This window comes from Mastigoproctus giganteus, chromosome 9 (genome assembly GCF_048544385.1).
Source record: "Mastigoproctus giganteus isolate SK-2022 chromosome 9, ASM4854438v1, whole genome shotgun sequence".
NCBI lineage: Eukaryota > Metazoa > Arthropoda > Arachnida > Uropygi > Thelyphonidae > Mastigoproctus > Mastigoproctus giganteus.
This window is the reverse complement of record NC_143583.1, coordinates 153,170,498-153,191,430: the sequence shown is the minus strand read 5'-3', so window position 1 is coordinate 153,191,430 and position 20,933 is coordinate 153,170,498. Positions and strand designations below refer to the sequence as shown.

The 20,933-nt window shown below is 38.0% G+C and overlaps 1 protein-coding gene across 1 annotated transcript in view; it reads right to left on the bottom strand.

Annotated features, from left to right (window-relative positions):
* Positions 1 to 612: 612 nt before the first annotated feature.
* The window catches only part of LOC150080823 (LHFPL tetraspan subfamily member 6 protein-like), a 141,965-nt gene continuing 121,644 nt past the window's right edge, over positions 613 to 20,933 (bottom strand). The window contains exons 2-3 of the mRNA XM_090381346.1: positions 5,732 to 5,830; positions 613 to 2,153 (exon numbers count right to left, since the gene is read on the bottom strand). Coding sequence (XP_090237472.1) covers positions 2,035 to 2,153; positions 5,732 to 5,830 — 218 coding nt within the window. The 3' untranslated portion in view covers positions 613 to 2,034. The remainder of the gene's footprint in view (positions 2,154 to 5,731; positions 5,831 to 20,933) is intronic.

Here is a 20,933-nt window from a genome sequence, read left to right as displayed (position 1 = left end):
AATATTATTCTAGAAAGTTTTAAAATTTTGAAGGATCGTAAACATGCTTCTGTTGCGGAAGGAAGGTTAAGGCGTTTGCCCTCGAAGACAACTAACAGTAGCATGTTCCAATCCCTTTAGGAAGTGGAGTTTCCTGTTCAGACTGCCTTACAATACTCAGCCATGAAAAAAGGTTTCTGTCATTAGTTAAAGAAGCTAAACGGTCGAGGCACAGCGCTAATTTTCACAACTCATTGTACCATTGTTCAGGAAGGAGCATTTTCTTAACAGATGCTACCTTCTGGAAGAGTGGTTAAAGGACCATTCTAATTGGCATTCCATTTAATTATGGTGAAGCTCCTCAGATAAATAACGTTAACAGATAAAATCTTCTAGCAAAGTTTTTAAAATGTTTAATAGATCATGAGATGTTTACAATTTTTCTTGGATTTTCCATGTTTCTTTCTTAAGGCTAGCTGAAATAGGCATGACTACGATATACTTAAAAAAGTAATCAAAATTTTATTCAATTTTATTCGCATGATGTCAATTGGTTTTCTTATTAGTAGTTGTAACTATTAATGTCATCATTTTTGAGAATTTTTATTAAATTTTGATTATATTGGTGTTAAGTTTTATTTAATTTGATGTTTTGGCTTTAAATATTGATCGTTTAAATTTGAAACATTTTGAATTTCCAATTCAGACATTTCAAAGTTTTATTCTGTCTTTTGCAAATAATATCTATTCGGATAAAAGATACGAGTTTAATAGTTGGTAATGCTTTATAAACGTATATGTGGCAGGCTGTTCAAATGTGTTCCCATCCAATTTTACCTGCAGCGAATCGATTAACTGCAGACCGACCAACTTCTTGAACTTACGAATGTAAGCGAAATGCCCATTTCGGAGACATGTATTAATTCAACTATCAAACAACTCTAAGGTAACAAGTGGCTATTCAAGCACGTAACACGTGCATATATATATATATCGCATATACATGGTACAAGACTAGGTTGAGTGCACCACGATAGACATATCTAGACAATAGTTGAGCGAACCAACAGTTAACCTTAATAATCAGATATTACAACTCAGATATCATCTGACGATGTCATACAATGGGGAACTGAACATTGAGTCCATATCAATGAGATATGCGATAGATTTGATGAAGTATAAATGGACATCAGCTAATAGTAATATAACGAATCACAATATCTCACATAGATACAGAATAATCTCCTCTCTTCCCACCGTTGAGCAAAGGCCGTACTACTGGTCCATTATGGCCTGTTTTTCATGCAACAAACAACTAAAGCCTTCAAATGTAAAAGTGGAATAAAATATATAGAAAACACCGCCATCATAACACGACGGATATCTCTGCATATAGAGACTAAAACTTTATATACGAAGATGTGTCTTCGTATATAAAATTTTAGTCTCTATATGCACTTCGTATATACATTTAATTTGGTAACAGTCTGCGCAGACTGGCGCAGGTTTCATATCAGAGTGATATTATCTTTTTAGGTCTATCCCACAATCTTTCAATGCATATCTTCAGAAGAGTGCCTTTTTTACGGGGAAAAGTTAAAATGAGCGAATATAGAGTATACATGTATTCTGATGTGCAGTGTGAACAGGTGACATAGCATGGATCTCCCTATAATAGACTCTAATAAAATAAACCATATAATAAACCAAACCTTTCCTGTGATAAAAAACAAACTCTCACATTTTATGCCCATTATCCTTAAATGGCAACCATTACTGTCCACTGTAGCGAGAGGTTACTGTAAATGGATGTACATATAAAATAATTAATCCATAAAAAGTACAGATAAATCTAATTGTATAGAGAATTCCCACTGTAACCTGCAAACGGCAAAATTTGACCTTCAAGTGTAATATAACGATAACATAATAGGTGGTGCTGGCAGTCATTTTTATTTCATTTGTCACCTTCGAAAGGTGCTGTCGATATTGATGCATACAGTCGGTTAAGTGTATGCTCGTATTATAATTTCGTCCACCAGATAGCATACACTATATCCTGTAAGGGTGGCGTTTGGTGCTCGACGCTCGAAAGGATAATCCTGCGCACAGAATTAAAAGTCCTACTCCGGTAATCATTAGGTACATAGACCAGGATAGCTGACACGTACCTAGAAGAGACAGGGAAATAGTAAATGCGGGTGAATTGGATCATTTCAGGAAAAAGAATTATTATTAAATAATTAATAAGCACAGGAACTTATTATTAAGTTAATATCAATGTTGTATATAGTTGTTCTGTTATTACAAACAGTTTTTAGACATGAAATGTTAATATAATATTTGTAACAATTGTAACAAACAGTTTTAGACATGAAATATTAATATAATATTTGTAACAGATTTCATAATATGTTCATTTTTATCTCCTTCATTCCCATCTCTGAGTGAAATGGAAGTGTTCCAATGTTTAGTAAGTGGGATTAATAGGATCGCAGCTATATTTTTCTCTATACTATACAATTCCTAACACACACGACTACTTTTTCCTGTAGCTCCAACGCAATACCCATTAAACCGTCATTTTCATAATATACATTGAACCTGCCGGACCATCTGGAAAGACGACAGGGTTTAATTTTTTATTCCACAAATAGCGCACCATTTGGTTATTGTAATCTGATTTAAGAGGTCTCTGAAATTCTGCTACTGATGAAATATTTTTGGCCTTTTTAAGTTTTTCTGTTGGTAATTCTGTTTCATCTTTTTTTTTAAATTTTACGCCCATTGCATTTGTTTCTGCAGTTTTTCAGTTCATTCATTTTTTTTTTCCGTCGCGCTTAATCGACATGATCTGGAGAAGTAACGAGCTTGTTTTTCCTTGCTACCTAGAGCGTGTTTTACTAGAGATGGTTAGACTTTTGAAACATTTGGTTTACCATATAAGAATTATTTTAATGACACTCTGACGCCGATTCTTTCATTGCTGATGTACAGCAATGCGTAGGCTTTTCATTTGTTGATGATACTGATGAATAACTAGAATCTTGAAGTCTGGGTATTATTATAATTTTCTTCTGGGCCTGAAAAACTGTGATGGTTCTAGTTGGGTGGATAGATCCTTGTGCCTCTGAATCCGGAGGCAGACTTCGAAACTGCTGATGATAACCCCTAAGCTTTGAAATTATCTTTAAAAGTTACCTCCAATCTCTACTTGCTGAAAGAGGTTTGCTTGGATTTGCAAACATGCACTGCTTGCTTGAAAAACACCTTATAGCCTGAAGCTTGAAAAATATGGTTAAAAATGACTTGTCTAACAATTGTAGTCTATGGGGCAATGTCCTAGTAGAGAACATTCTTATATCATGACTTCCACAAAATTCCTGAGCATATAAGGATTTCACGTGATGCATGCCTATCTAGTAGAAGGGGGACTCTTCCAGCAGGTTTGTAATTTGGAAAATGTTCGAACCAAGCATGAATAATGGTGTTATTTATATTGCCACTGTCTGTTATGAATACATGAATAGCATTAGGAACTGATATATTCATGAATATAGTAGTTCCCAGTGTTATATTTCTTTTATATTCGGCTTTCTTTCTGAATCCTTCGTCAATAACAATTGCTGGAATATACGAACGTGCAGCACTTCAACAGGCTACACTGTGAATACATTTCATGCTGACCTCGGCCAGCCGATACTTCATAGGAGTGGGGGAAGGATATTATTTAATGGTATATCTGTTTCGTCTACATAAAAAAAAAAAAAAAACACCAGATCCTGAATTATTCTTTAATTTCGGATTATCATAGGTTTATCGAGTTAAGCCATTTGCTATGACTTGGGAGAAACTTCCAGGTTTCTGCTATGTCTTTTTAAATCAGGCTCGATCAGCGCAATATTCATTTGGCATAGTTCCTATAGACTTGTTTTTTGTTTTAATTAAAACTTAAGCACAATTGAATTATTTATTAAAACTTCAAATACCCTACAGAAATTAATGTTCAAAGAGCAATTTACATTTACAATTAGACAAACAAAAAATAAGAAAATAATATTTATCAATAATATTTCATATTCTTTTTTGATAATATGAAATGTTTATGGATAATATTTCATATTCGCTAGGCGATCCATTTCCACTCCACGTAAACATCCGAAAAAGAACCACCACCCACTGAACCCAAATCACAACCATGTCGCACATGGACTGTATAACAACACATGGATATGCTTCCAACTTACCATAAATTCATTTAATTCCGCTTATTGTAATTACTGATAATGTTATCACTTTTATGAAGTCCCGATCAGACGTATACGAGCAAAACAAAAAAAAAAAAGGGGAAAAAAAAAAAAATCGCCCTTAATGGTAACCAGAGCTTCGGTTTATGTTATGGCTTTGTTGCATTATCGCGGTTTACGCATGTGCAGTGGAAGTGATTAACATCCTGATGTGTTCTTAACTCCAACGTGTTTCTTCGTACAGTTTGTATGGTTGCTGGTGTTGTTACTCTGTAAATGAGAGTACAGTACTGTATCTGTAGTCCTACTAATCTGACTGTTTTGCTGTAGAGCATTCACCCTTTTCTAATTCTTAATTTTAACAATTGCTGTTAAAATTAATTTGTTTTCTTTATTTGTTTTTAATGGTTTGTATGGATTTCCAGAAACATCGTGACAATTTCATTTTTTATCGATCTCTTTCTTGAAGAAATAGTGGACAGTCAAATTGAAGTATATTATATTGCTTGATTTTCATGTATTGTTTTTGTTCGCTTCCCGTTTTATGTGTATACTGTATTTCTGCTCTACATCAATAAACAACGCTGAACATTTGAGTTCTTGTTGCCAATCGGTTATCAGTTAAGCTGAGTCCCGAAATGATCACAATCAGCGGCGTCCACTGTAATTTCAAAAATATGATCTCTAACATATATTCTGTATCTTACAGATGAGCATAAAATTATAACAAAAAAAACTCCTTTATTCGATGAATTTTTGTTTCTAACGAAAGGATTGCGTTTACGAATATAGTACAATTATTACTTTCATACTATGGCAATACACTGTACTTCTGTCTTTATTTTGTTTAAAATTAATGAAAGGTATACATTTATCCACTTCACCACGACTTTCCGTAATAGGGAAGACGTAGTAATAGACAAAGTTATTTGTCTGGGCAGCTGATCAGTGCTAATGTACCTCTCGTTTAAACCTTAATATACTTCTGTGTTTTAAAACATATTGATTATAATTCAAATAATCAGGCGTTAGATGAATGTATTCTTAGTTGCTTACACTTTCATGATCCATTTTATCCAAAAATAAACGAAAGAATTTTTTTTAATTTATTTAAAAAGAAATAGCTCGAATACGGAACCACCAGTTCTCAATTTGATTTTTAAGTATTATACATAATATGGAATTATGCCTGTTTACAGATTAAACAACAAAAAATCAAACAGAAATAATTATTATATTGAAACAGTTGTCGATATTCTGTATTAAACTATAATGTACATTTTAAATTGTGAATACATTTTCCATGTTATGTATATTTTGTAAAGTAAAATGGATTAAATTAAAATTGGAGAGTCTTACGTTTTGTTAAAGTACTTTCTGAAAATCTTAACTTATGACATGACTGCTGGAGTCTTGAAGTGTCAGCTACGGAAGAAATTCATTCTTTCGTGGTCAGCACTTCGACCAGAATGGCATCAATAAAAGAATGGCGGCCAACTTACCCAAACTATAAGCGTCAGAGGTTCCTCCGCATGTTTCTTGAACTTCCGGACTACTCCATCCATTAGGATAAATGGCGCAACCGGTTCCTATTACGAGGGCTAGAAAAAATAAAACAAAAAAAAAAAAAAAATGGGTAACAACGTTCAAGTGAGGAAATAATGCTAAGAATTAATTTTTAAAGAAGTAAATTAACAGAAATCAGGAAAATATTATTATCGCATAGTAATAATGCTGCAACGTGCCATGGTGTTTGACTCTAAATTTCCTATCTGAAGATGAAGCAAGGCATTCCGTGAAGAGAGAGGGCATTGTCTAATTTTGAAGTAGCTTCTATACAGCGGGCACACAGCACATTCATTGATCTTCTGAGAACACATCCAACAGGATAACGAGATTTAAATTTTTAATTTCTTCTCCGTTGATGGGTTTCTTTTCGTAGATCTAACGAAAAGCTTTCTTACCTTAGCAGTGCTCGCCGGTTTGGCGACTGGTAGTAAAAAAATATTTCCACGCAAATACTGTCAAACCTGTCTTAGTAACCATGGCAACGATAATAAGTGAAATGAACAGAACCTGAAGGTTGCGCAGAAACAACGTAGAAGCGTGAATACTCAGAGGTGTTTCCAGCTGTACATAAAGATTAGAGGGGAACTTACAGCTTTCTTCATTACTAGTGCAGTGTTTGTGAGCTGAAATATCATTCTATACTTCTCATTTTTTAGAGTGCGAGAATCTTGAAAAGGAATAAACTGCGAAAGGTACGGCACGCAGGGACCGTAATGGTATTAGAGCAGTGAACTACCCAAGCAGGTGCACTGACACATGTACCGACTTTCCCCCCTTCAAGTCAGTTAACTGATTCCTTCTTGCTACATATTGAAAAGATGGAAATACAGTTACGTACGCCGCTTCACAGAATATGGTATTCTTGCACTCTGTCTTATACACTTCCCTTACCCTATGTGTCCGTACTGGAGTATAAACAGAAATTGTATTTATTTATTAAAATGTCTACGCCTAGGTTTGATAAAGCGAAATTATATAATTTCGCTTTATCAAAAGATATGACAACAGCGAAGACATTATTGAAAACGTGACGAATGGGTAGTACGATGAATTCGATTGCTGTCCGTCCATGCCATGCGGAAAAGGGTTCGAGTCCCGTTTTACTGCAGGACTGTGGTGATTGAGAATTTGATTTGTCTTAATCAAATTCTCAATTAACTTGCATCTTATTATGGTCCATTCTTGAATAAAAATTTTTATATTTTTTGCTTGGCTAATAATTTTTTTTTCCAGTAATTCCTTTCCCATATCTCATTTGTTAGTTGTGTATATTTTGTACATAACACACTTAATTATTACTGTGTTTAACGGTGGAAAACATGTACCTATGAACGCAATTTGCAGAATGTTTGTACACAAATACTGAACACTGACTTTATTTTTATCCAATGGGTTTTTTTATTTGTGGTAGGATAACGACATCTTATTGGTGATATTTCGCATATTTCGGCCACGGTGTTTTTGGGTGCCTGTCTAAATTATCTCTCTCTCTGGAATTTAATTCGAGCTACTTTTGCCTTATATTTATTTTATTCAAATATTATTTAGAAGATACCGTTTAGATACGTTTTCCTCCCACACACATTTTTGACCGCTTGAGGTCACTACTATCATCATCCTTAAATAGTATGCTTTCACCCAGGTGGTTCTTTTGAGTGCTATTCCTGTCCTATGGTTATTTTCAGTCATATTAGGTAAGTTCTCTTCTCTTACTGTTTTGTCCATATTTTCTTTAGTTTTCACTAATCATTGTCTTAATTTTAAATACCTCTACCATGTGCTTCTTACTACTATTCTTACCACGTGCTGCTTGAAACTCTGGGCTCGTTCCTATACTAATAGTTCTTTAGCTGTCTGTATATCTTTCTTTTGTTGCTGTCATGTCAATCGTGAATTACATGCCTGCTTTATATATCATCCCTTATACCCATCATTTTACTTATATCTCTAATTTGTAAAGATATAAGCCAAAATTTATTCCCTCCTCATTTTCCTTAATTCTCCTCATTAATTTTGCTGTGCTAAGGCATGTACTTTATGTTAGAAACAGAGAACACTATATTGTCGTTTTTTCGTGCAATTCTGGTGGTTGACTGGAAGAGACACCAGGATTGTTCGATAAGTGACAATATGCGTATAATATACGAGTATTTCTGTCTTGCGTTTAAAATGTATTATTTTTTATCTTTTATTATTATGCTCTTTACTTTTTAAATTTGTAACTATATTGCCTATTCTCGTCTCTCCTTTTAGTCTTCGCCCATTTTCTTTTCAACAACTTTTATCAATATACATAACACTTATATGTATTGCGAAGGCATCATAAAATACAATGAATAGATCGATAATACAGTACAATAAGAGACTAAAGAACACAAAAAAATAAAATCTTTATTTAGTTTTAATAAAAAGATTTAACCTTTTTATATTTAAATTAAAACCAGTGGCGAGCCAGTGCACAGGTGCACTGGCTCGCGCGGAAAGGTCACCAATATTTGGAAGCCCTATAAATTTAAAAATATATATAAGTACATAATATTTTGTAGTAGTGGGAGGTCCCAAAATCCCGCAACGCCCACCTGATTTAATTGATTTTAACACTTTGTCACTTGTTAGACTTCTACTTTTATCGGTATGATCGTCTGTACCTCTTTCGAATAAATTCTTCCACGTAGAACTGAAGTTGCGATATGCAAAATCTGATTTGGACTAATTCATAAAGCCTTGGATAAATGCTTGCTTTTATCCAAGGCTTCATGATTTTTATTTTATTATATTTTTCTGTCTTGACTAAATGGTGATGAATTTAAATTCAGTTCTACTTCAAAAAATCGTAGAGGATCAATGATTGATCCTCTACGATTTTTTGTTTGAACAGGACGTGCCACAGTAGAATCAAAATCCTTCCAAATCGAGTGTGATTTGTTCGTAGATTTTGCAATTTGAGAAGATGTATATATGAATAGTTGTCTAGTCATTTTATTGTAACTGGAGCATATATATCGGCTGTCGATATTGACACAAAACAGGTGACCATGGCTCTGGTTTGTCTTGGTGCATAATAGCCACTGCCGCTATTGTGCTAGTAAAATCCAATACCTACCTATCTACCATGGCTCTGCTCCTCAACTCGAGTCATTCATTTAACTAGATGAACATGACTCACTGAATCATTCGATTCAATGAGTCATGTTTTGCAATCCACCCACATTGTGCTTTTTTCCCTTGATTATAAGCATGAAAGAATATAGGGATTTTTAACGTATAGTAGCGTAATATTGTGGATGAATTGGGAAGCCGGAAGAAATGTTAACACTGAACTTTATTTTTGTAGGTTGTAATTTTAAGCAAATACGTATAGAAGGTTGATACAGGGAACAGCAGCAGACGAAACAAACAATACGTACATTTTATTACATATAAAGTGGAAAGTTATAGGGCGACTAATGCGACATTCATAATGGCACTAACCAGGCGTTAGTGCCGTTATGGGTGTAATGATGCAAGTAATGAGCTTAATCCAGCAGATGAACATGCGAGTAAGAAACAATTGATGGAGGTTTACAGTATTTGCACATTTTTATATAGGAAAAATCATGCGTGGCCACTTATGAGTCTCGCGGCTCATCCGGACTCGATTGTATGGGGACCTGTAGGAACACCATACCACAACTAGGAATGGACGGCGATCAATAACTGTAGTCTATGTATGAATTCTTTGTCCCATTTTGATCGTTCATGATTATTTTTCGGATCGGCAGGCCCTTACAAAGTTCATTGGTAATTGAACTATTAATCTGATTCCCTTTCAGTAAGCTCTGTCGTCAGTACATTTTCGGCATCTACCCGTTAAACTCCGTTATCTTCATCGGTAGCAGCCTCTCGGCTTTCCTACGTCAGCCTCCTCCCCCGAAGACAGGTTGTAAACGGCATAGCATACCAGAAATTTGCGTTTTTGTACTAACACTGCTATGTACCGAACTGTTAAGTATACTGAAAAATGTTGTAGACCCTGAAATTTTAAATTGTGAGATTCTTGGCTAACAAATATCGAAATGGCCCTGGACGGTGCTACTGTATTACTGATAAATAGCAGCATTATGCAGCCGTTGTGTGTGATGTTGCGACAGCCAGATAAGAACAGTTTTCTTGTAGCCGATACGGAATTAAAACTATTTTTGATACTTAAGCGAGACGCATCTGAAATATTTCGGAGGCATCAGATGTCCGCATGGTTAAAAAATTCTGGTACACAGCAGCGAAACAAAATGAACCGAACGATAAGAGTTTGGGTTAAATTTTTTGTTACATTTCAGTTATTTACAGTGTTGCTATGCAGCTAGAAACTAATTTAACTCCTAAAATACAGAGAAATTGTTTCTGGGGCGATGGTTTAAGGAGGTCAAAGTATATTGTATTCTTTAATTCAAACTCTTCTAGACAAAATCGTATCTCGCTTTTATAGAAGAATAATATTTACTGGTAATTGACGCTTGATTTACATAAAAAAAAAAAAAAAATTCCTACTTTTTCCTACTTTCGCTTTGGCCTTGTACACTTCGAAGCGTACTAACAGTTTTCTTTATTAAACGTGTTTTCTCCCTGTTTTTAGTCTTCCTTCGATCTCTGCTATTACAAACTTTAGCTTAGCATTACGCCTCGTATTTTCTTTTCAAGGAGGAAACTATGGAAGCTTACTAGGACCGACCAAAGTCCGGTATTCGTTGATCGTGAGGCGAGACGGTATACGTCTAAGATATACCACTCAGAAATCATTTAGAAGGCGCCTGGCAAACGAGACCTCGCGACGGCTGAAGGTTACCAAGAGGAAAAAGCAATTACCAAGGTTTAGCTGACCCTTCCCAGCCTTAGCGTTGCCGCAAACAGCTGACTCACATACACTGCTGTTACGAATGTGTGTTCACAGCCCCTGACAGCTAATGGTGGTCTCCACGACAACGATATAATTACACCCGACTCCGGTAGCAATCTGTTGTAGTATAAAGAACAACTATTCTTGGCGTTACGAAATTAGGCTTAATTGCTGAAGAAAGATGATTGGGAGAGGTTGAAGCGACTACATTAATAGACACTCGGACGCCTCAGTGACAACCGCACGATAATGAACCATTGAGAGTGACGTAATGAATATATGAGGTTATCTGTGAAGAATCCGCCACTGAGAACTTTTCTGGCTTTTGTTTTTAACACGTTGATTACATATGTTGTTTCTCCATAGCGCCCTGATCTCAAGTGAGATAAATTATCACGGTGAGCTGGACGCGGGGTAACAACAGATTAAAGCACAAACAGAATAAGTTTCTTTCTAATATGATTAAAGGAAATCGGTTTAAAATTGCGTGTCAATTATTCAGTTCACCGGAAAGATGTTAAATGAAATTGCCCATGACACAATTTATATTACCGGATGTTTGACATCAAGGAGTAAACCACTTAGTGTCCCACTCCACAAATCACAGAAGCCATCTACTACATTGCAATGGAAACCCAATCCTGAAACTATCGTCGAGCCTTACTCGCACTCAAGCCGAGTGTATCAACCTACAATGCCGAAGAAACCCGAAATCCACAATTGCGGCCCCCCACTGCTAACATTACAACCATCCCGGGCGGAAGTTGTAGCTGCACCTCCTCGTACACTTGTGGCCCACAGTTACTGCAGTAAGCCTCGCCATCCTGAAGAGGGTAAAATGGGAACCCCAAATGTACTAAAAAGAAGGCGATCGTTTAAAATGGGCACCTCGGCCACCTCCAGGCTGCAGGCGATGAATCCACCAACTGTCCGTCTTCGACGAAGTCTATTCGTTTCCCGACTGGCCCCAAATACAACTCCCGATGATATCGAGTCATACATAATGCATGAGCTGCACTTTACTGTGTCCGTCACACTTCTTAAGAAAACACCCCTGCATACATCGTTCAAAGTTGAGTGCGATGCACAGAATTTCAGCTCCATATCAGCGACTGCTCTCTGGCCGTCTGGATCACTACTCAGGCCATACTATGAACCTAAATCCAATATCACCCCACGCCTAGTCATGGCTAATGCGCTATCCCACCAAGACTGCTCCCAAGCGTGACGGTTTGATAGGCATTCCTATTCTCAGAAGCCCCAAAACCAGGAATCAGGGTCACATGATGATGAGCCCTATAGATACCCCAATGACAAAACCTCTGATCAATCTCTGCAATACCACAGCTACAATGAAATCCACCCTCAGCCCATACCAACTATTGTAACCAACCGTGCTAAAAAGCCAACAAAGAAAATAAATAATGTCCTCGAATCAGCACTCGTGAAGGTCTCGTGTCACCTTACACTCAAGATTTTTTATCAAAATGTTCGTAGTATTCGGAATAAGCTCGAGACACTTGAGCAGATGCTTCTGTCCCAAATGGCTGACGTCATCTGCATGTCTGAAACCTGGCTGGAACCACAACAAGAATCAATTGCCTTCGCCCAAGCTGCTGGTTACAAATCTTTCTTCACCTCCCGCTCTCATACCTGTGGTGGGGGCGTTGCTGTTATCATAAATGCCAGTAGACTTGAATTCGTACATGTAGTCTCCAGCAAATCCAATCTATTCGAAGCATTGATAGTAACGGTCAAGATCAACTCTTGCTTATTAGATCTCGGTGCAATATATACACCCCCAACCCCCGATGCTCAGACAATCAATGATATTGCATCCTGGCTAATAAATACGCTTCACACATCTGCTATCCACCTCATCTGTGGAGATTTTAACTTACCACCAAATCTCCAACATCTTCATGAGTCACTAATGGCTAAGATTGCACCTAGTGGCCTCAGGATCATAAACGAAGGCCCAACTAGAGGTCTTCATCGCCTGGATCTCATATTATCGTCTGGTTCATGTAGCGTCGACATTAAACCCGAAACTCACTTTGAATCTGATCATGAACCCATCGTAGTCCTATTGCAGCTCCCAACGCCCAACTTTAATGTCTCCCACTACGTCAAAAGGAAGATCATCATCTCTCCCACCTTCCTACAACCGAACAGATGCCTTTATGCAACAAGATTAATTCCCTGGGAAGTTCTCGAATCAGGAGATCCGGAACTGGCTCTAGACATATTAACTAGATGGTTGCACACTGTTACTATGTTCTCAGCAGCTAAACAGGTCAGTATCTCCGCTAGAACTAATGCTTGGTGGTCTTCGGAGCTAAATTACAGTTTCAAGTGCAAACAGTCCCTCCATAAACAATGGAAACAGTCTGGTACAGCATATGACCGAACTCAGTACTCCAAAGCTAGAGCACTGTTTAACAGACTGAAATCGCAAGCCATTAAAGAATACACTGACAAGACCTTATCCAAAGGCAAAGTGCCATATACCCGTAACTCTGAACCAGATTCCAATTTCAATCCAGTTGAATGGATCAACTATGTAGCCAGATTCCAAGACAACATCACACAACCATATGATTACCAACCAGACCCCATTTCAAGTCCAGATGATGAGCTGTTTTCCATTCAAATCGATCGACAGCAGCTTCGTCAAGCCATCAACTCGCTGCGTCCGTCATGCACCGCTGGCATCGATAATGTCCCACATTTCATCGTAAAGTGCCTCAGTCCATATATCCTTGATCCTCTGCTCTACTTGTTCAACTCCATCCTCTCTCATAGAGTGTTTCCTGCATCCTGGAGCAAATACAGTCTTGCCCCACTACCTAAAGTTCAACTACCAAGCCAGCCGAAGCACTACAGACCGATTTCCACTGCATCCACGCTCCTAAAGCTACTGGAAAAAGTCCTTCTTCCGCATATAACACGCCATCTTCTTCCACTATCATCAAAACAACTCCATTATGTTCTCCCTAATAGATCAACTGTCTCCAACCTTCTGGCAGTCCAAACGGAGATTTTAAATGCATTTGAGGCCAAATCAGAAATGGCGGTTGTTTATGCCGATATTGAAGCTGCTTTTGATAGCCTCAACATCTCAGCCCTTCTGAATCTCCTAACGAATTTCTTTCGGATCAAAGGTGACGTTTTCGCTTTTCTGCACTCGCTCCTCCGGAACAGAACAGTGTACCTCACTCATCGTAACCTCTGCTATACCCGATCCATCAATGCTGGTGTGCCGCAAGGTGGCGTTTTATCGGGGTTACTTTTTACCGCCCTCCTTATTCCGTTTGTATGTAACAGAGATGATGTCATTACCTACGCCGACGATATAAAGTTCCTAACGCAAATACCACCATCAGCTGACAGGGGAGTGATCACATCGGAAATCTGTAATAAAATCACAGCTTTCTCTAGCCATCTCAACCATTTCGGTCTCAAACTGAACCCCCAAAAATCCGTTATTATGGTTTTTTCTCTGAAGAAGTGTCCCACATCCATACAACCCTCACTGCAGGGTGCAGTTATTCCAAGTGTTACTAAACACAAAGATCTCGGTGTAACCTTCGACCCAAACCTTAGGTTCAACTGTCACATCGAATGTGTTCTACGCAAGATCAACCGAATGCGCTGGATTGCCCGTCAACATCTTCTTCATAACACAGACGCAAGAACCACAATCAGATATCTGGAAACCATTGTGTATCCTACCTTTCTGTATGCCTCTGAAATATGGGCATCAGCAGTACCTTCTCTCATGAAGCCCATCTTCGCCAGTGAATACTGGATATTGAAGTGGGCAACCCACAAGCATCGACTCCCCCCTCAGCAGAGGACCACCAGCATGGCCGACCAACTCCAAATCCCGCGGCTGCCTCAAATAATCAGCATGAGGAGAACTGCGACCACAGTCAAAATGCTGGTTGGAAAAATCAATTCCCCTGACTTCTGGGATATATGCCAGTGGCATGTTCCACTTCCGTCCTTACGAGCCACCCCTCTTCTTCAGCTACAACGGAACAGGCTGAAGATCAGTGACAGATTCCTACCTGGACAAGTACTTCCGACAGTACAAGCCCTGCTAATGATCGGAGTTGACCTGCAGAAATTCGCTTCTGATCGCAATTACAGGCGCTCGTTGGCCGAACTTGTTCCCCTTTTGTTTGGCCCCTGATGTCGACTCATACCGATATCTCCATCTGCTATCTCCTATGAGGCGCATAACGGCACATCGCAGGCAAATCGACGAACTGTCTTCACAAGAAAATGCAATACCGAACATCAATTTGGCACTGTGAAATATTCTGACTTGTGTGAATATGCTTAAATATGTGCTTTGTACATATGAACGTGCACATACCTTGGTGCACTGTCTGCCTCACAACTATGTACATACTCATATCTATTGAATGGCTAATGCTACGTTTTTAATTGTTATGTAATCTTTTATACTGCACATATTTTTATACTGTACATATTTTTATATTACCCTATATCATTGTCAAGCCCCTGGCCTCCTGGCTGTGGCGGGCACATTATTGTATCTTTACTGTACAATAAAGATTTTCTTCTTCTTCTTCTTCTTCTTATGTATTGTTGGGGGGGGGGGGAGACAGAACGCAGTTCTTGAACGTTTTTCTTTATTCAATTAGCATGTGACTAAAGAATCGTGTTGGCTCACAAACCAATTTTTTTTTTTTTTTTTTGTCCTCTCCTTTTCCCATTATATATATATGGGATCAGCGTTTTTATTGTTTTGGCATGCAATTTTTATGGCCGGATGCCCTTCCTGACTCCAACCCCCACCCTTTATCCGGGCTGGGGATATGCAGTGATCATTCCCTGACCTCCCGCATCTATATTTGGTGATCACGGGCTCGAACCCCGGTCTAATCAAGAAGCGGGTGCTACGCACTACTGCTCCTGCCCATCTAGCTACGGAGGCCTTGGATCATAAACCGATACGAATCTAAATTCAATTTTAATTTGAATTACTTCTTTTTTTAAAGAAGCTGATTAAGAAAAATCCTAGGAGAATATTCACGGTTATTCTTAGAAATTATGCTATTTAGAATAAATAAAAAATGAAAAATTTATTTCTGTTAGCCACGATGAGGAGCTCTGTGTGGCAACGGAAATATTTTTCAAGAAAGTTACTCAAAAATTAAAAATCGTAGGATGTCACTGGTTCGAAGAAGTTGGTTCAGATTGTATGCCAGATTAGAAAACTCAGTCAGACTTTCATCGACCACCTCCGTTTAACAACACAATTTGAGCGTGAATGATGGCCCTTCCTCCTTTTTTCAACAAGCAAAGATGGGAGGCTCTTTGATATACCTGCTAATTGATTTTTCTAGTAGATTCATTTTACATTCAACATTCTTTTATAGATTCCAATACTGATGGGAAACCATACGAAGGTTTTTCATTATTTTCAGATACCTGTCCTGCTAGCTATAGCCCTTGGGGTAGTTGATGTGATCACTAAAGTAGGTAGAAAACAGCAGGTGGTTCAAGATAACCCACTTGGCTTTACAATCAGTGCTAACGCTATGAAAGCGAAGACCTAGTGAATGACCTTAAGCCGCCTGTTATTTTTTCTTGCTGGTAGTACTTACGTTGCATTTTCAGATTCATATGCTGTAACAAAAAACTGATCGATGTTGTTATTAGCTGCCTTAACGATGAGGAGTAAACTCCACTTTTAGGTGACTGCACCCGAGTATAAAATGAGATTTTGAATAATTTTTATTTCATTTAATACAATGAAGGTCCCTGAATAATTACCTCGATCCTGGTAATTTTTCTGTATGTGGTTGCCGTTCACAGGAGCACCTTAGGGATGCACTATGCAAATCTCTCTATCTCTCTCTCTCAGTTTTGAATAAAAACAACAGCATGTTACTGTTAAAATTTCGGTGTATCAAGTTTTTATGAATTCAGCAGTTTGATTTGACTGTCATTTATATGTATTCTCTTTACGTGTGGTAGTGTAGACGATTCCAATTTGTTTTTCAAAATAGCAGTATGATGAAATTACATATATATTTATGGTCGGGTTTCCTGTTTTTCGGAGTGAAAAAACCAAGTTTCTCTGAGAATAAACCTTCTGGCACTCACTCAAGATCGGCTGATTGAGTCCCTGTTTAAAAGAGCCATAAAATTTCCCCCCGTTCTGATAGGATATTTTTTTTAGTTTCGGCCCTTGAGAGTAATTGTCTTTAGGTCTTTCCCACACAGTGTGAGCGACAACAACGTTTACCACATCGTGATTAGCGAAGGGCCGAGTTTATATCCCATTTTCTGGAAAGTATCTCCGTTAATGACAAGTAGCACCCTCTGCGGATGACACCCTAACGCTGCACTGTTCCCTCTGTGAAATACGGCAGGCAGTCTCCGTATCAGATCACTACGACACTAATAAATGGTTTCTCGCAGCACGTTCGTCAGAAAGCTTTCGACGGGGCGGCCATGTCGTCCTCTGAGAAAATTAATGGTTTGCGAGTCTTCAGTTTTCCTGCCTGTACACATACCCAGTAGTGTCTCAAGGTGATCGATTGTTTTCTTTCTTCGATAATTAAGGGATGCAATGAGGAAAGTAAGCAATGGGTGTGTTCTCAATGGTAGGTAAACAGAGAAAGATTGGGCGCATCCGGGTAACTGTAGAATCGGAGGTCGTTTCCAAATGCGCGTGGCTGCATTAATGGAGTACAGTACTCGATGATTTTTGATGGTGGATATACAAAACTTACCTTTTGGTAACCATGAAAATAAGCGTCGCAATGAGGAATTTTTTTTTTTTCTTACTTGTTTGGTTGATGATACAACAGTGTAATAGTAAAGGCAACCATTAAAAAGAAAGAAGTTTATATAAAGCATTTTATTCTTGTTATCTCACTATAAAGGGTTTTACTTAAGTTGGCATTTTACAGAACTGTGAGAAGCGCTATCTCCCACGGATGTAATTGTAGTAAATTATTTAAATTTTAGTGAATTATTTTGACATAAAAATCTATAATGAAGGGGACCCCACAGAAGATATCCATTGATTATTTGGAAGAGGGGGAGGGTTATTAAAAAAACAGTTTAAGAAATGTTTAGTTAAGATATATTAGAATAAAATTCCCGGGCTTATTTTTTTGGATATTATCCAAGCACTATTCGGACATAAAGAGCACTTCGCGATATGATAGAGGACAGTTAATAAATAATTGTTCTCCACTTGCCCGGTCCTCTTTGCAAAACCAACAAAAAAAAAAATTTTAATTAGAAAATTGCTGATTTAACTCGTTTGTTGCTCTTCTTCTGCACTATTAAGTCGCTATTACAGAAATATGTAGATGGTGGTTATTACTTGTAGAGGAAGATTCTAATCTAACGGAGCTCCTTGCAGAGTTACAAGGCATTTGGAAGTTTTCCAAGCGTTCAAAATAGGCAAAACTTATGTATATGTAAGTACTATTGTAATCTCATAAAAAAAAAAAAAAAATTCCATCCTGTGAATGCAGATACAAATCAAGGAACAAAGAAAGGTTAGAGGTCATAAGTAGAAATAAACTCCGAACGCTGGAAAGTTAAAGAACTTTCACTCGCATTAAAATATTTATTTTAAGCACGCAAAATATCAGCATTGCACAACGATTGATGAGAATACTGCAGCGATGTGTACTGGTAAATAGCGTAGCGGTGAACGGCTCCGGTTTGCGTGCCTGCGCTTGCTGAATATCGCATTACGGTTCGTCTTCTAATTTCCATTGATTAGATATGCCTACATATATTAGCTGTTTAGAATGTATTTTGCTATGCGAATTGACTATGACTCGGAGAGGCATCAAGAGAGCGGGTAAGGTGCACGCTGAGCGGCGCAGTCCAATTATAATAAAAGGCTTTGGTGCTCTTAACCAGAAAGAAATTGCAAACAAAACAAAACAGAAGTTATCGAGTTTAATGACTGGGAGAAAGAAATGAGTTTCTTCCGTGCAACAAATAAACTATACAGCAATTGTTTCCCTTTGTAGTATTACTTGAGATGGAAGCTTTATATATATATTATTTTTATTTATTTATTTTTTTTTTGCGTAATCTGCTAGTTCAACATCACGTGATTAAAGAGGAAATTGCCTTATTTTCAATACGAAGAGCAGCTGTTCTGTTCGGTGCGGAAGTGACATGAAGTTCAATTTCCTTAACAAAGGACCTGTGTCGCAGCACGTGCAACAGTTTAAACAGCTAACACGAAGTGCTACGCCAAATTGCACGAGGAAAGTAAATAAAAACGATTTTCCTTTAACCTCGTGCTCAGTGATCAGTACAAACAGGAAAATTTAATGAATGTCATCTGGAGTGCACGCTTATTCCATTTGCTCTCCGGTATTTCGCAATCGCACGATAAAGCGGAAGTGCATACTTTGATTTAGAACACTGCGGTATGCAAATGCGTTTAACATCTCTCTTAACAGGCACCAGAGAGTGGGAATGCACATCGCGTGTATCACACCAGCTGCCAAATTACGCCCTTTTCATAGCGAAGACACTCCTGGATGTTAATTTTTATCTGTATGTGTCGCAACAATTTCTCTTCGACGATTTCCAGTCTTCTCATCCTTCGTACTCCTTAACGATAATCACCTTGTCTTCACGTGCCATACCTCCGCGCTCACACATATTAACTTTGACTTGCTCCAGTCATTGACGACACTGCACGGTAATTTCCCATCGATTTCGGCCTAGTGCAGACGTAAACACATATCGACGTTGTCTACATCCCAGGAAAAAACAGAAGAACAATTACAGCTTCTTTGCTGTGCTCAGTATTAAGGTTTGGTGAGTAACCAGATACAGACGATGTAAAATAATCCACTCTGTATCATGTGATTACTCCATCAGCAAGCATTTGAATAACCAAACAATACAATTCATATAACAGAAGTATCAGCATCCAATAATTATTGGATGCTGATGTTGTTTTACTATAGATAATACAGGGACTCCAAACTCACGAAAGTAGCCGTTCCATCTTATAACAAAAAAGAAAAGAAAAAAAGTCTTGTGTTTTTCTCGAAAATTGTAGCCGTCAGAAAATCAAGTTCGGTGCCAGCAAGCTCCCCCCACACCTCATGGTGCTACAATAATATACTTGCTGTGTTTGATGTCATAAAAAGTAATTATTGTATATCGAAAACTGAACAGATTCCTGAATAAATTTGTTGTAGTAGTAGTAGTGGCATGTGATGCAAGAAAGCAAAAGTGTATGAACTTATGCAGCATCAGCAAAAAAAAATAAATAAATAATAAATAAATAAAATAAAGACAAAAAAATTCCCTCTAAATATTTGTCCAGTTCCTCCTTAAATTTATTTAACCTATCAACTTCCACAACAACAGATGGAATTTTGTTCCAGCAATTAACCACCCGCTGGCTAAACGAAAATTTCCACACATCTCTTCTACATCTGTCTTTTCTCAATTTGAATTTATGCCCCCTTAGGTTTGTAATTTGAACAAGTGGAAGAATCCCTTCAGAATTCAGCTTGCTCAACCCATTCAAGGCCTTATACACCTCAATCAGATCACTTCGCAGGTGCCTAGTTTCCAGCCGCTGCAATTTGCAGAACATAAGCCTCTCTTGGTAAGAGGATCCCTTCATTTTCCTCACCAACCTTGTTGCCCTTCTCTGTACACGCTCAAGCAAATCTACATCCTTCCTAAAATGAGGCCTCCAGACCTGTGCACAGTACTCAAGGCGTGGCCTGACCATTGCCTTATACAGAGGGACAATCAGCTCCTTTTCCCTGCTAACAAAATTCCTGTATATCATGGATAAAACCCCATGACCTTCCCTGGCAGCCTGTCTTGCATTGCTCAGAAAACTTCATATCTGATTGCACTATTACTCTCAGGTCTTTTTCATTTTATACCACCTTAAGAGTAGTACCACACAATTGGTACGTTTCTCTGGGGTTACTTCTACCCATATGCAGTACTTTGCATTTGTCAATGTTGCCACTTCTCAGCCCATCTGCCAAATTTTCTAGATCCTGTTGCAGTAACATACTGCCATTACTGTCATTAACAACCCTGCCAACCTTTTTATCATCTGCAAACTTCGATACTAAGCCTGATATACCTTCATCAATATCATTGATAAATATACAAAACAACAGTGGACCCAACACCCTGTGGGACTACACTAATAACATTAGTCCACGAAGAGCAGCACCCATTGATTACCACCCTTT